Here is a 16,627-nt window from a genome sequence, read left to right on the forward strand (position 1 = left end):
GTTAATGCCCACCTGAGGCTTGACACACACTTTCCACACACCAGGAGCTAGCAATATTGCTTGATGACCCCCTCTGCACGCAAAGACCCCCTCAGGTTTGGTCTATGCTATTTTTACCCCCCAGGCCAGCGTGTGTATTGTAGACTAAACTCCCTACTTATTTATTATGACCTAGAAGGAGGCAGGCAAAGCCTAGCTTGAGACGGCAGAGACATTAGACCGCCGTCATCATGGCGCCCGGCTCCTACCCGTCCCCTCAGCGCCTCCCCTCAGCCGGGAGGCGGTGCCGCCCGCCTCCATTTCCGAGGCGGCGGCGGGCGGTAGGTGGTGGCAGCGGCTCCACAGGGGAGGGAGACAGGGAAGGAAGGAAAGGAAAGAGGCGGGCGGCGGTGTGGCGGCTCTTTGCCTGCCCCGCAGCCGGGAGATGGCGGCACGGGCACCGAGGGTGACCCAGTGGCCATGAGGGTGGTCCTAAGTGTGGCCCAGTGGCCCCAAAGGGGCTGGCCCCGGGGTAAGGCCGCGGCTGGGGCTTGCTCTGAGGGAGCCCGCGGGGTTGGGCGGGGCTGGCGGGAGGTCTCTGAGGTAGAAGAGAAAGCTTTGCTACCTCCAGAGCCACAGGAGGTAATTCTTGGTCTTAAGGTAGAGAAGCTTCCAAGAGGAAAGGGAATGCTGTTTGCACAACAAACTTAGGTTTATTTTCACTCATTTCATCCCTGAATCTACCTTTTTCTAGTTTAAATTAAAAACATCAACAATTTGCATCTTGGGTTTGCTTTACTAAGCAAAGTGTGTTACCTCTGACTCCCACAGCAGCACTTAGAACGTAGTTTCTCTTTTAAAAGTAATACATGAACATTTTCTCCGATTTCCACGTAGTTTCTGTGCCAGCCTCCAAGATTTTTAGATTTTTTTTGGCTGCATCTTTTGGGCAGCCTAAGTCTATATCAGCTTCTTCTATTTAAAATAAAGCTTTATTTAAAACACTTGCCTAAAAGTGTTACTTCATGTGGAGACTATGATTAAGCAGGAGTTGCCACCTGGGTTAGAGAAACTCAGGCCTCAGACCAATTTATTAAAAAAACTCATCCTAAAGTTTGAATTGTCTTTAGTGTCAGTTTTACAAGGACCCAAGCAGAGTCAATCTTTGATTTTGCATGTGGGTTGTAATACAACAGATAAAAAACAAGAATGCCAAACTCTCGGTGTTCTGCTTGGTTTAGTTAGTTTGAAGAAAATAAAAAACGTTGAAGGAAGGCTTGCTGAAGAAAGCTTGAACGTCTGGTTGCATAAAGCTTGCAAAGTTCATGCTTATAGTTTCCGTAAAGAACATTTCAAGTTTAGCTTACTTATGTTCTGGCAGTAGAGTGATGATGTCTACTTAGTTTTCAATAAACCGATTTTATTAAAGAACATCTTACTAAAATAAGGTTCCTACGAAGGGTCAATGTTGGATTTTTGCTGGCAGAAACCATTGCTACAGGCTCAGCACTTTGTATAGACTCAGGAGTGGATGTTGGCTTGTAGTAACTGGTGGATGGATATGATCTTGTCAAGGAAATGAGCGTATTTTGATGTCTAATCAGAGTTCAGTGATGGGTTTTTAAATTGTTGTGCTTTAGCTGTTAAACACTAACTTCTCTTTAGGAAAGTGTTGCTGTTGCTAATTGTTTCTGAAAGTGAAATCAAACATCTCCAAATCAATATATACCAGCTTTTGGAAGAATTGATAACCTGTCCAAACTGTTAAGACTTGTATTGACTATTCAGGCTCTCAGTTGTTCCTCTCTGCAGTAGTTTATAGATCCTGCCATGCTAGATGGAACAGAGTAGATGCTATCAAGAGCAAACTCCTTTGACTAATCTTCCAGGAAGCAGAAAACAAGAGAACTACTAGTGACCTTGAAGGCAAAGCAGAAGCATAACACACTAGCTATTATTAATAATGAAACTTAAGTAGCACAGTAATTTAGCTTTTCCTCACCCTCTGGATCCAAGAAGTATTAAAAGAGTTGCTGCTTTTGTTTTACATTCATTATAAGACTCGACTAAAGCCTTTGAGTAATTTTGTACATGAGGGTTTTGATGCATTTTTTTAGTGCTAGTGGAATTGTCGTGGTGGTTTTTTTTTCCAAGCACTTTTGCCACTGTCACCCTCCTGCTTTGCTGGCTAATCACATACTTCCCTCTGTTTTCATGCAGAATTCTAAACTCCTCCAATTCAGAATCACAAAATTGTAGGGGTTGGAAGGGACTTCAAGAGATCATCGGGTCCAACCCTCCTGCCAAAACAGGCTCCCTAAAGCAGGTTGCCCAGGTAGGCGTCCAGACGGGCCTTGAATATCACCAAAGAAGAAGACTCAGCAACCTCCCTGGGCAGCCTGTTCCAGTGCTCCATCACCCTCACTGTGAAGAAGTTCTTTTGCATGTTGGTGCGGAACTTCCTGTGCTCAGTTTTATGACCATCACCTCTTTGACCATTGCAGAATCCTCTGCTTTTCAGAATCTCAGTGCCAAACCAGCCTTGTCCAAATATGTGTAATTCATTGGATTGTTAATTGCATCTCAGTATTACCAGGATTGGCCTTATATGGCTTCTGTTCCGTTGGGTACTCTGATTTAACCTTTAAGGTTTCTTCTGCCAGGATGTTTCTGCCACAGTACTCCTTCAGAGTGCTTAGTCTGCTGTTACGGGAGCCCTTGCCTGATATTTTGTATAGATTTTGAACAGCACTTCTCAGTGCCAACAGAACAAGGAGTTTTGTAAATAAAACTTGAAGAAATGATCTAGTAAGTGTTCAGAGGGAGTAGCAGAAACGTTAATACTTCAGTTATACAGGAAGCATGAGAAATTTCTTCTTTTTAAGAGCAAGAGAGCAAGGGGATATGTTTGACAAAACTTCAGACAGTTGTGAAAAAGTTAATTTTTTTCTTCTCCATTAGGATCTCAGTTACGAGAAGTAGATAAATATATGTCTAGACCCGATAGTTTATTATAGATGAAAGCTAATCTCATTGTGATCCTTAGGGCTTCCACAATTAGCAGCAGGTTACTTTTCTCAGTTTTGGTATTTTGCCTCCTATTCCACTTGCCCTAATGCAAAGTATTTTTTCTTTTTTCATCTTACCCACTTCTGGGAACTAGGCTGGAAAACCAATGCAACTCGTGAATGGCAGCTCAAATACAGCCAGACAGATTGTTTTCATTTTTTTTGGTAAAGTCTTTCTCCTGACAGAACTAAGTTCCGATAGAGGCACAGCACTTAAAAGAACTATTTTCTATTAATTCTCAATACTTTTATTTGGAGCTGGGATAAACTGTTGATTTTCTAGACCAAAAGGATGCTGGTTTTTTTTCAGTTCTGTGTGTATCATTGCCTTGGCAAGGAATTGAAAGTTCTCACTGTAGTAAAGGTGCACATCTATAAGCAGAGAACTACATTTTTTTCTGTCCCTTATTTAGCTTGTGCATTGTTGGTTGGGTAAGGCAGGAGCAGAAACAAATGGTATCTCTTACGTGCTATAGAATAGGCAAGGCTGTGCTATAATTATTCTGGGCAACAGAGTTTATTGCAGCTTCAGCTGTGAAACCTTGTATTTCTTTAGGGGTTCTTTAAAAGGCAAGCTGCAAGCATCCTACTGGCTTTCCCTGTGATACATGTAAGAATCTCTTAAAATACTCTATTTTGCCACAAGAGCCAAGGTAGTACTAAAACAACTGCATTAGTAAGTCTGATTCTAGAGGGCAGAAGATAACACAAGCACTTGGCTCTTGTTAGACAAGAAGACTGAATTTCTCTTAACTGTTATTCTTTTCTGTTTGCAGAGACTCGAACCCTTACATTTTCAGGGCAGGGGAAACTTGACATTGAGAGAAACACCATGAGACTTCTCTGTACTTCACTTTCTTTTGTTGTGATTTGCTGGCTAGCTGAAGGTACCTTGTCAAAAACAGATGCAAAGAAAGGTGCTACAAAAAAAATGGAAGAAAAGGTAAGATAAATAACTGAATGCTCATCTTATTTAACGTGCAGTGAACTAATCAGACTTTGAGAGATGGTAAAGTGATTCTCATTCTTTCCATATTGTATTAAAAGCAACCATGTGTTTCCAATGAAGCTTGTTCTCACAGGTGAAACTACCTGAAACTGTCCTTTTCAACTTTTCTGGGTTGAAACAAACCTTTTATTGATTTGCAGGATTGGCCATTATTAGTATTTAAGAGGAGTTTTTTCTCTGCTTTTGCATTATTTTCATATTTTGTTGTCCTAGACCAGGATGTAGAAAGCACTAATGTCAAAACGTGTCTAACTGCCCGGAATTGTCCTAGACCCTCACTCTGACATTGAAAGTACTGTATTGCATGTTTAAACTGCTTGCAGAATTGCTTTTTGTGCTATGGATGTACCAGTCATCAGCTGTGGTGAATGATGTTTAATCTTATCAATTCTTGATTTATTTTTTTTTTTTAGCCTTGCAAACAAGGTAAGTTTACTGACAATGGCAAATCATTTCCAAGCTCTTTCCAGTTTCGTTTTTAAATCAAACTGTTCCAAATTATTTAAAAAGTGTGCAGTTTAATGTCACTTCATTTTTTTTTTTCTTTTTGAGGTCTGTTGCTCTCGAAAGTAGCTAGTGCGTACAGTTGGTTCTAAAAACTGTCTTCTCCCCTCAGGTGCTGCACTCTGATAAAACAGTGCAGGAGCGGGGTCTGGTAGTTGTGGATCCAAAGGCAAAGGATATCATACTGGAACACAGAAGTTATTGTTCCAAGACGATGAAGGAAAGACACTTCTCAGGAGATGTTCTGGGATATGTTACTCCTGTAAGTTAATAAAACAAAATTGGTGCTTTGAATAAATATGCAGTAGACAGTACTAATCTGCAGTCTTGCATTCCTGCTATAAAACTATGTTTATAGTAGTAGGAACTTCTGGTCTACAGTCACGTAGTCAGAGGATTATTCAAGAGCTGGCTTGGGATTCAGGTGGTCTCAAACCCATGTTTTCCCACCCACTTCTTGAAGGGTATCTAGGTCATTCTGGTTTTGTCACTGGTAAAACAGAAGTATTTGTGTGTTCTTGATGATCAAGCCAGATGCAGTTGCAGTAGAGTAATATTAGATCAGTAATATTAAGTGTCATCATACTATGCAGCTACCAACTTGAACTTTCTAAATAAACAGTAAAAATTTTATACTGCTGTCAATCTGATCTCTTTTGCTATCCAGTTGCTATTATTCAAAGCATTCTCTCTTGAATAATAAATGTTGCTTCCTTTTGTTTAGAGAATGCTTCTTACTTGATTCATTCCTGCACTGCTCAAAAGAGAAATAGGTACCCCGTATACTTTTACCTTTCTCAATTTCTGTTGGACATAAATGCAGAGCCTGTAAATTCAAATGTCTGTTGGAATCTACATACAGATTTCTCTAGTTCAGGTGAATTTGTACAAACTGAAGATTGACATTCATGTAGCTGTCAGAGTTTTAAAAGTGCTTTGTTATTTGAACAAAAACGTCATAGAAGGTTTCCTCAAACTAACAAATGGGGATCTAGCAGATTATTACGTTTGTGTTAGAGTTCTTATTGGTCAAAAAGTGGATTGTATATCTGGCTTGTGAGCCTCTCACTTTTTTTCTTCTTTCTTTTGCAAGTGGAACAGCCATGGCTATGACATTTCCAAAATATTTGGAAACAAGTTTACGCTAATCTCACCAGTCTGGTTACAAGTGAGAAGAAAAGGGAAGGAGAGGTTCCAGTTCACTGGGCTCCACGATGCTGATAAAGGTTTTCTTTTCTTTGAATATGCATTACAAATATGATTACTGTTCTCATTGTGGATTGATGTGTAGTTTCGGTAATATATGCATGTGGATTGTTCTCACTCTGCCTCATGGTGAAGTACTTTAATCCATTAAATTTTTAGGAAGTTTCTTTGAGAATGAGCTTGGAAGTTTCTTTCAAAATGAGCTCTTTTCTGTTCTCACCTGCTTCTACCAATGCTCATAGTTTCTGTCCAAACAATAAGAAAGATTAGTTCTTCCAGCCAACTATCTACAAAGCCCCTTTTGAAAACCGAAGAAACAAAGAATCTGCACAGACAGAAATAGTCTTTGGTGTTTGCACTGTGCAGTTATTTACCTGTTCCTCTGCCGTTCTCCCTACTACAAACAAAAAAATTCGGGTGATTTTTTTTTGTGAATGAAAGATAAATATAATCTGAAGATAACTTCCCTTCACAGCAGGTTCCAGGTTTCAGTTAGTATGCTCTTAAATAATAACTAAGTAGTTTGTTTTTGAACTTGATCAAAAGATATGTCTGTGGAGTCTCTTTTAAAGAGCTAAGATTCTTATTATGTTAGTGCCTACTAACAAATTCATTCTAGTGCAATCACTGACGAGAGCAAGTGATCATGAGTCTTGAAAGTAGCATCTTAATTTAAAAAACAAACAAAACCTAACCAAACAAAATGCATTCCTCCCAAGTGGTGATTGGTGGCTACAGAAGTGTTGTTTGTAGTAGGCAGTAAGTTATTTTCCATGATGCTGCAGTATTGTAAGCAGCAAGGAGGAAGGTTTGTGGAGGGACTCTTGGAAGATTGTAGTAAATGCTAGTTGTGCTATGGTGGAGGTGAATAGCTTTAGTTTCTGTGTATCAGAGTCTGTTTCCCCTGCATTGCTTATGAAGTAATAGCCTGTGGCAGGAAGACAGATACTGTGAAACTGTGCTATGTTATGTGAAGAGTGCTTCAAAATATGTTGTCATTGTCAACATATCCATATTTTAAAAGCTGTTCTCTTATTTGATACTGTTTGACAGGCTGGATGAAAGATGTCAGAAAAAACTCCAAAAACATCAAAATAGGTGAGCCTGTTTTTTGTGTTTACTTTTCATCTTCTTTGACTGCTAGCAGACCAAAGGAAAGCATTGTTCCAGGTATATGCAGAAGGGAGTTCACCAGAGCATACCCATATGAAGGAAGAAGTTTGAAAAGTAAAGCAAAAGCGGTTAACTATGAATAGTTAACTAATCAAAGTGTTAATCCTGTTGACGCCCTAAGTTTTTGCCTTAGCTTCTTGTCTCTAGATAAACCCATGGCCACTGGGCCCTTTCTGGAGAAGTACTCTACACATAACATGATATGCTGACCTGGGAAATAGTCCTCAAGCTTATTGCTCGGGGGTTCCACTCTTTAAAAAAGGAGAGGAAAAAAAATCCAAATTTGAGGCAATCAGACTTTCATGCACCCTTTTCTCCTCTTGAACCTGAGACCTCAAGGGAACTGACACAGTGTGTGTCTTCAGGGAAAATGTAATACACTGCTACAGTGATAATGTGGTGCTGAACTCTACGTTTGTCTATAGCAAGAATACTGTAGGGTGCTGAAGCTGGTGAAACTCTTCTTGCTTCAGAAGGTAGTATGAAACTTGAAACAGATTAGAAAAATTGAATGCTCTGTCAGATATTCTAAATTACTTCAGCTGCCAGATGATAAAGCCTTTGAAGCCTCTCTAGACTTTTCAGAAATACTCTTAGGTCCTTGGTAGTTAGAAAGGGCTTAGACACAGTTTTGTATGAGTTGTTGGCATTTCCAGAGTGCTTGTCAGCACTCCTGTCGACTGTTCGAACAGCAATTTTCTTGACTCTTGCCTGACTACATTTTTAGTGCTTTAAATGTGTTTGGAGGGGGGGGGGGGGAGGGGGGGAGGACTACACTCAAATGCCCGTTTTTTCCAAAATAAAAATTTGTCATAGGTTATTGAGAGCAGCTAAACAGTGAAGTAATATAGGGCTATGTACATGAGAACATATTAGAATTTGAGGCAAACTCTTCTATCTTGCTGTTCTTGTGGTAGAAGAGAGGCACAATTTACAGAAGGGTTGCTGTTTCTCAGTGATGTTCTTTAAAGATTCTACTTGGGACCCTAAGTGATAGTTCAGTTGTCAGTTGAATAGACCTTTTCTTAAAACTTTCATCAATTATTCACTAATGCTTAACTAACCATAAAACAAAGAAGAATGTTCTGCACTATCAATTTCAGTGCTGATAAAGTGCAATGATCTTAGCTATGAAGTACGTTGATTGCTGGCTCCTGTTGGTATTTGCTGTAAAATTACACTTCTCTATTTCTGCAGAAATATTTCAGTGTAGATAATAAATTTTTAGTTTTCACTACTGATGGACTTCTTTGCTTAATAGTGCCTAGAATTTTGTTTGATGGCTGGACTTACCAAGACTTTGAGAGTGTTTTTGGCAGTGAGGATGAGATAGAGGAACTTTCCAAGAACATGGTTCTGCTAGCCAAGGTAAGCAGACTTTTAACCAATGCTTATAAAACAGTATAATTTCTGATTCCTTCTTTGAAGTGTATTTTCTCATTTCCAGTAGTTTTGTATCATATAAAATTCTATTTGAAACAGTAACAGCAGGATTCTTAATAGTATATTCTAGTATGTGTCCAACTCCTGTACATATGAAGTACAGCAATACTTAAGTACAGTTGACTAGAAATCTAAAGTGAGACTAAAGAAGTCTGATCAGCATAAACTTGTTAAGCTATCATTGGCAGTTGCATACTTTTGCCTGCTGTAAGTCATAATTGATGAAATCTATTCGACAGCTGATGTGCTGAGCAAGATTGAGGCAGCAGTGGATACCTGATAAACATCTCATGGTGGAGGTCATCTAGTGAGCAGATTGATTTTATTAATAGAAGTTAATAAAGAAATCTGTTATTCATGGACTAAATCGGTTATTGCGTTTTACTGAGAGGCTGAAAAAGGGTCATGGGTACAATGAGTGCTTGTTGTTTGTGTTACAGGAGTAGGCTCAGGCTCAGCGTGCTAAACCTAATGAGTCATTTTGAATAGCAAGAATAACTTGCTGGGTATCTGTTACTGTACAGTTTTGTTCAAATCTGATAAAACAGTCTACTCAGCCTCTTAACACTTCAAGGAAAGAAAAGAGGGTTTTCTTTAAGAAATGCATACTGTTTGCTAAGGTTTTTTTCTGGGCAGTCCTGCAGCCTAATGCGTTAGAGCTATGCCTGTGTAGGACTAGACAGGCTGCACCCTAAATACATTCAATTTAGTGGTTGTTTCCTGAGAGCCTGCCTAATTACTGTCAGAATAAGAATTTTCACACTTGTTACAGGATGTAAAGAAATATTAACATGCTCTAGAGGAAGATGGATGTAGAGGTGAACCTAATACTTTCTTAAAATTTGTGACTGCTGTGTCAACTCTAGGTCTTCTGTAGCAGCTGGCATCTTAAGGAAGGGGTACTCAAGTCCAACAGTATCCTTGATCATGCTAAACAAAGTTTCACAAGTTAAATTCTGGAATTATGGAGATATTTATTTGGAATTATGCCAAGTTAGTATTTATATCTTTAGATTCAATAGCTCATGATTTTTTTCCCCAATATATACATAAATGGGTTTCAAATGATTTGCTTAGCAAGTGACTTGTGGAAAACGGACTCCACAATCAGTAACATTGTAACGTAGGCATGTTTATTCAGCACTGGGCAGCATGTGGGGTAGTCCCTCCAAAGTCATGCGCATGTGACGTGGCAACTTGCCATGGTTATATGCAGTAAAGAGTTACATATGCATGAAGTTTCACAATGCACCTATACATATGCATAACCTGTCCCCGCTTCATGTTAAAATTAGCTCAGGAAGTCATTTCCATAAGCTCCTCCCATATGCGCGTGCACAGTGTCTCCTGGTGGTGATCACCAGGGGTCGTGCGGATGAAGGTTGGTGACTTCCTCGCCACCGCTTGTTGACCTCTTGTCTTTGCGCAGACTCGGTTGCTCCTTGGCTCTTGTCCATCCGCAGGACCAGTTTCTGGCAGTTTCTTAAGATAGGCTCACACCCTTATCAAGAGACTAATCTTGGTAAGGGGCCCAAGGCTTCTTGCTTTAATTAATTTGCACAATGCATAATAGTTAGCAAAGGCACTAAGTAGCATCCACTAGTTTAATGCTGTCAGCGCTCTATCTCTACTTGATAAGATTCTCCTAACTCCCTCTCTCACAAGCACCTTTCATTAATGGCTGTATTTTTCCCAATGTGATACTGGTCTATCCTGTGAAAGCAGAAGTCAATCATGCATAACTTATAGAGATTTTCAACTTTTACGTATTTGTAAAATACTTTATGCTTCACTTTTGACTACTTCATGAAATGCTGCATTAGATAAAGCTGCTGTAAGAATATGAAGCATTTTCAATCTGTAATACTGCAAGAAAAGCTAATGTAACTGTGCATATTTATTGTATTATCTCTGATGCAAGTGTAAGCATAGTGATGAACTGTATATTGTTGTCAATTCCTTTTTTTAGAATGAAGACTTTGATGGTTTTGTAGTTGAAGTTTGGAGTCAGCTGGGAAATCAAAAGCAGAAGTAAGTACAAGTCTCTAGGATGCAATTCATAAAAATCACCTCTTGTAAAATATCTATTTAAAGTTTAATTTGTCCATGTTGATTTGAATTTGTCATATTCTGTAAATAAATACATTTCACACTAGGACAACTAAGATTGTTCCACTTGACTTAGAATTAAGGAGAAGAGTCGACTCTATTCTACATGAGCTCAGAGGTAATGTATTAATCTTCACAGTGGACCTAGCAGACCACGTTAGCTTTTTATATTTCAGTTTTGCAAGATATTACTGTTGTAGAAGAGTGAAGAGGGTACCTCAGCACTTAGATGCTAGCACTTGCCTTTATTGCATCACTGATTGATATGGGTTACTGGCTGGGTCTTGGAAGTGTGGTTACTTTCAAAGAGCACCAACTTTGAGTTAATTAGGAAATCTTCCAAAAGTTTATATGGAGATCTTGTAGGTGTGCTGAAAGTTGAATCAAAATCCCCAACCGGAAGAAAACCTAGGGAGAAACGTACTTTCAGTTTTTGCAAGCACAACGTTACTTTCTTTAAACTTTGGAGTAGTTGATCTACCTTTTAGTAATTCTGCTGTGAAGTTTCACAGAAACTGAATTTATGGTTTGTGCTGAAACTAAAGGGCTTATCTATATTGTTTCCTGACATGTTGTAATCTATTTTCCTTGAGCAAAAGCCCTTTGTCTGCCTTAACGTCTTGGACAGAGTAAAGTTAAGGCAAGCTCCAAACTGCTGCTTCAGGAGGAAAAGGCAGTATGTGAGATGAAATGAATCATTCGATACAGCAATCTGAAAATTTTGCCTTAATTGCCTTGGGAAGTTCAGACATCCATTCCTTAAAACACAGTATTCCTAATAGCGCTGTGTTGCTTAAAAGTTCTGGGAGGGAGAAATGGCTTAAAAGAAAGTGCCACAACGAAGTCTGCATTCTGTGGAAGACTTAACGTTTCATAAAGGTTTCTCCAGGTTATTCTGTTTAGGATATTGGCTGGTAGTATGTAATAGGTATTGGATAGTTAATAGTTAAGAATATTGGCTGATGGTATGTAATAGTTATTTCTGGAATGGAGTGTGCTATTAAGGGGCTCCTACTGTTCCTTTGTTCCTAAGTATTGATTTTATAGGAGAATGAAACTGCTGAATCTTTGTAGCCCTGTCAGGGGCTCTGCCATTTACACTGGAATGAATAAACCTTAAACTAGATGCTCTTGCTCACAACTGGGTAATTTGCCAGGTTGTTGCTGATGGATCCAGAGCTCAGTACGGAGATCACCTATTGCAATCTCTTAATAAGTTGGTCAATAAAGTGGTTTAAACAAATAGTAACTGCAAGCCAAACGTTGGGTGTAGTGGTCAGTTTATCTACTGTTATTCAGTAAAACTGATGCTTTTCTTGTAAATTAACTTAGATGAATGTAAGTCAGACTGTATTACTGTAATTTTAAGGCTCACTGATGACCAATGTAAACATACAAACAACAGAATGCTGTATTGCAAATGGCAAACAAGTATCAAACATGCATATTTATTAGTTCCAGATTGAGTTTACTTCTTGCATGGTTAAAATGGTTTTTTTTTGTCAGGAGTAATGCTGGTTCAAACAGTCCCATCTTGCTTGTCCGATCTTGCATGGTAAGAACTGACGGTTGTAGATGAGTGCAGTTACTCTAGTCTTTGGTACCAGAATGCTATTTGGGCAAAGTTCGGAAGCATCACTTACATATTCAGTGTTTTTCAGTTATTGTTAAACAGGAACATGAAGTATTTCCCATACCTTCAGAGAAGAAGAGGGTGATTCTCATAAAGCAGAGTGGTAACTGTCTCCATTGCTCTGAGTCTGTAATGTTTGATTATATGTGGCCACTTGTGAGCAAGATTTCAGGATTATCCTAACCAGAAGTCTGAAAGCAGAAGTTTGGCAGAAAGACTTGAGTAGAAACAAAAGTTATGAACTGTGTATTTTATTCTTCAACACCATTTTTGATTTAACAGGTGTAAACCCACCTGTGTTTTCTTTCATTTTATTGCCACCGCCTTAGAAATGGTTGGGGTGCTTAAGATGCAAAATGCTTTGCCTACTCAAAGAAAAACAATCTGAAAAAGGATAATCTAGGCAGCGTGCTGAAGTGAAGCTATCCTAATGTGTGAAATAGCAGTTATTTTGTGAAAGTAGGAGGAGCAGTTCATTAAAATTTTGTCTCACAATACTTGTAAGTTAAGGGACCCTTGTCTTCATTTTACAAAAACAGTCAGTTGGTCTGCTACTTACTTGCTCTAGAACTGGATTGCTTGGTATCCAGTGTCACAGGGGAATTCCCTATCAATGATTTTTGGAGTGAACAGGTGTTTTGAACAGATGTTAAGGGCAGAATTAAGTGAACTTAGCATCTTGACAAGCCTGATTATTTTTTTTTTGATTGCATATTGAGTGCTTTTACTCTGGGATCTGTTAATTTCCCTTTGAATAGCAGAGCAGAACTAGTCCTGATAAAATCGGTAAGCATAGACTGCCCCTTTGCTTTACTTGGCCCTGCCAGAAACGAATTAGAGCAGCCCATGACCTCTGTAGTCCACAGAGTGGCAGTATTGTAACGTGATTCATACATGATCCTTGTCTGATTGTATCTTTTCAAAGCAACAGCCACCACTAGTAAAGCATGTTCTTAACATTAGAATATTTAGGGACAATTGGCAGGTAGGTGTCAACACAGAGATGACCCTTTATCCTTTGGAGATGCAAAGCCTTGATGTAACAGCAATTGTATATGTTCCACGTGGAGCATGGGTATTAACTGTTAGGTACATTGTGTAGGATTTCCTCATTCAGCTCCTTCAAGGTCAAACACCTGAAAACAGCTTAACCTATTATTAGGTAAAGGAATAAAAGATCATAGATCATAATGATGCTCCTAGGCGCAGATAGTGTCTGCCTTCAAATTGCTTTCAGAGCTGTGTGAAAGTACAAGGAGACCTGCCTAATACAACTTATTCCTACCGTTTACTGTGAACGTGTGTTAATTTAAAAATAATAATAATAAAAAAATCAGATGGTGCTTTTTCCCCTGAAATACACAGAATAGTCTTAAGCTTGCATAAGCAGTCAATAACAAGTTATGGACATTCAACTCAGGTGCATAAAAATATTTGGGGTTAAGCTGCAGCTATTGGCTTACCTTATGAAATGACAGAGGAAACTAGAACTCTGAAATTCTCTTTTCGGATTGGTGTTGGGATCTATGTTTTTAAAAAATAATTTAAGAGCATTATGCTTTTCATTTTTAAAAACCCTGAGTAAGTGGATGTTCTAGCTATTAAATGCATAAATCATAAAATGGCACTCAATTATTCTAGTGCTTCCTTTTATGTATCCACACTGAGGAGAAAGCCATGGAAATGGTTCCTGGTTTTAGCACCATTATGAAAAAGACTCATGATGCCATTCTATGGACTGCCTTAGTGGTGCAGGGATACTTACAGCACAGATTTCTTTATCAGACAGTGTCTAGAGAGTGGGATTTGCTTATGGAACTTTTGTGCTTGATCTACAGTTAGAAAGAACTTTTGCTGTGTTTCAACTGTGACATCAGCATCTGCTCTCTAAAGACGATGTGCTGTGATACGTTTTGGCAGAGGTATTTGCTATTAAACATGAGTGTACCAGTATTTCTTAAGGCAGATGAGGCTGCAAAGAAACCTAGAAAAATGAACTTCCTGAAGGCCTTGTGACTATGAAGTTTTATAAGTATCTCTGCATAACTAGGTAACAGTGTGAGTTCTCTGCAAAGTTCTTGTAGTCCATAAGGTCTCTCATCAGCCTCTTTGAGAACCTGTAATCACTGTGAATTTTTAAGAAGAGGCAAACTGATCTACTTCCCTTTCAGCCCTTTGCATCTTTCTAGAAAAAAAATCCTGATTTTTGGTTCTCATTGCATCATTGGAAAAAAATGGAAATTTCTCTTGCAAGGAATGAGTAGTTGCCTAAAAAGAGCTTTCAGTTTCCTGTTTATCCTAGCTGGTATTCCAGAAGTGAAATGTTGCTAGGAAGTTATATTGCTGGCATCCAGCAAGACATGAAATTATCTAGTCTTAGACTCACTATGTATCTTATGTTAACATCTTGTTAAGCAGAACCAACTTAATTCTTATTTTTTGTTTTCAAGAACAAAAACTTAATGTTGTAATCATTCTTATTTCAGGTTAGGATTGCTGTTTGTTCTTGCTCTGTAATGCTCAGAAAAGTGAAGCCTTAAATTATATTAGTCCTTCATGCTGTTTTCTCTTATATAATCATTTAAATGTTTGTTTGTTTGTTTTTTAACTGAGTGTAAATTTTATAGAAGAGAATTATGTGCCTAGATATAGCTGCCTGGCTTTATGCTAAATTACCGAAGCAGCCTGGTCTCTGGCTGCTCGTGTAGGGTGTGAGGGCCCTGGATGCCTTGAGGCTTGCACAGCAATCGTGTATGCATATTTTGTATACCTTTGGATGTACAAAATGGCATTAGGTTCTCAGATTTAGATGCTGAAGTACCACCTATTCCATCTGAATAGCCTGGATTGTGCGGAGTTGTGTGTGTGGACCTAAGTTGGAGGGGCCTAACACTGACCATGTCAGGTTGCAGTAAACGTACGGATATGTTGGAGAGCCCTCTGTAGGTACCTCCTTCTTTCCTGTGGTTTCTGAGAATAGAAGCTCCTAATTACTGATACCCAAATAAGTAAAGTCAAATTTGTGAGATAAAAGACTCCATCTAACTGCAAGGAAATGCTCTTTGCTCCCTTCTGTCTTGCTGACAATCACTGCACAGTGAAAAAGTACTCAGCTTTACATCTTTTATTCTAACACATAGGAAATTACTTTCTGAATGAAAATCGAAATCAGCCAAGGTATCCAATGCAAACATTACCTCAATTCTAATATATGTTACTGCCTTTTACTGTTTAAGCTTGCTTCCTAATTATATAATTGTCTTTTTTATCTAAAACTTTATTGATGGATTATTTTATTGCAAAAAAAAAATCAATTATTCGTGCTGTGGTGATTAAGGTTAGAAAAATACACACGGCAGAAATACTGAGATAGCAGAACTTCTGCTTTCTCAGTTGATTTAGTTAACAACCAGACAGGACAATGTCTCCTGTGCTAATCTCATGTGTGGATTTACTGTATGGATTTTTTTTTTTTTTTTGCTTCTTTTATCCTCCCCCCGACCTGGGTCATGTTGTAAAAAAAAAAGGCATGAATGTGCCCATCAGAATCTCATAGTGTACATAGAAGTGTACACATTATTCTGCTCAGTCTGGCATCAGCTGACAGATGGCACTGCCATCACACAGAATCAGTCTGAAAAATATGATTTTTGTCACCACGTGCTGCAAATCTTGCCGAAGATGACCTTCAGACATCTTATGAATGTTGGTAGGAATGTAGGAGCAAAAAGCTCTTCTGGCAGTTCTATCCTTCATGTTAGTCCCTGAAAAAAAATTAATCTATTAATCAAAGATTTGTCATAATTCACTCCAGTTTTCTGGTATTAACTAGGCAATGAAATGGCACAAAAGGGCAATTTCTTCTTGAAGCAGACAGCTTTATTCTGTCCAATTTTCTTGACAAGGCATAAATTTCAGGGAGCACTGACTTAACAAGAAAGTGGCAGAAGTTGGAAAGTTGCAGGGTTCTGAAGGGTCACGTAACTGAAGGGGAGGATCTAACAGTCTTAAGTGTCTTCTGCGAGGCTTTTCAAATACAATGACAGCTTGTTTTTATGCATCAAAGTAAATTGTTACAGGATGTCCCAAACACAATAGACTAGCAGTGTTAGGAAAAAGTGAGTTCCAAAAAAAACCTTTCTCTCAAACTTTGGGTGAGGAAAATTTGAGGTGTGCATACTTCATAGGGGACAAGATACTTCAAAATCATGAATGTTTAAAAATTGACCTTCCACATGATAGTGCTAATAGAAGGCCTGACAGTGTCGGATTGAGGTAGACCTTAATTTTCTCAAGATGGTCTTAAAGCTGCCGATGTCTTAGTAACTACTCTGAAGTAAAATTTGACAATGGTGAAGCCTCTGGTAAATATTTAATGTAGCCTTTTCAGGAAGACTGATTCTATTCCTAATTCCCTGCACTTCATTATAATGTTTAAAAAGTCAGTAGTTCTTTCAAAATTACTGGCGGTAATATGGGAAAATATTGTGTTAGAACACTGGA

General features: G+C 38.7%; 1 protein-coding gene and 1 long non-coding RNA gene across 8 annotated transcripts in view; one reads left to right on the forward strand and one right to left on the reverse strand.

The window, feature by feature from the left end:
- The window catches only part of CHID1 (chitinase domain containing 1), a 106,744-nt gene that overhangs the window by 5,118 nt on the left and 84,999 nt on the right, over positions 1–16,627 (forward strand). For 2 of the 5 annotated variants that reach the window (XM_066997980.1, XM_066997983.1), the window contains exons 2-7: positions 3,824–3,990; positions 4,673–4,822; positions 5,654–5,786; positions 6,820–6,864; positions 8,201–8,307; positions 10,352–10,413. In XM_066997980.1, coding sequence (XP_066854081.1) covers positions 3,824–3,990; positions 4,673–4,822; positions 5,654–5,786; positions 6,820–6,864; positions 8,201–8,307; positions 10,352–10,413 — 664 coding nt within the window. Of the gene's footprint in view, positions 1–358; positions 512–2,199; positions 2,430–3,823; positions 3,991–4,672; positions 4,823–5,653; positions 5,787–6,819; positions 6,865–8,200; positions 8,308–10,351; positions 10,414–16,627 lie in introns of those variants that run through there. The other 3 variants (XM_066997982.1, XM_013195379.3, XM_066997981.1) reach the window with 3 other exon arrangements.
- On the reverse strand, positions 10,718–13,975 carry LOC106045079 (uncharacterized). Of its 3 annotated transcripts, XR_010831829.1 has the most exons (4): positions 13,890–13,975; positions 13,588–13,648; positions 12,189–12,315; positions 10,718–10,899 (listed from the first exon to the last, which is right to left on the reverse strand). It is a non-coding gene; the product is annotated as an uncharacterized lncRNA (long non-coding RNA). The 3 variants fall into 3 exon arrangements; XR_001212608.3 differs by lacking the exon at positions 13,588–13,648 and having other exon boundaries at positions 13,890–13,973; XR_001212609.3 differs by lacking the exons at positions 10,718–10,899; positions 13,588–13,648 and adding an exon at positions 11,775–12,102 and having other exon boundaries at positions 13,890–13,973.

Source organism: Anser cygnoides, chromosome 5 (genome assembly GCF_040182565.1).
Source record: "Anser cygnoides isolate HZ-2024a breed goose chromosome 5, Taihu_goose_T2T_genome, whole genome shotgun sequence".
Taxonomy (NCBI): Eukaryota; Metazoa; Chordata; class Aves; order Anseriformes; family Anatidae; genus Anser; species Anser cygnoides.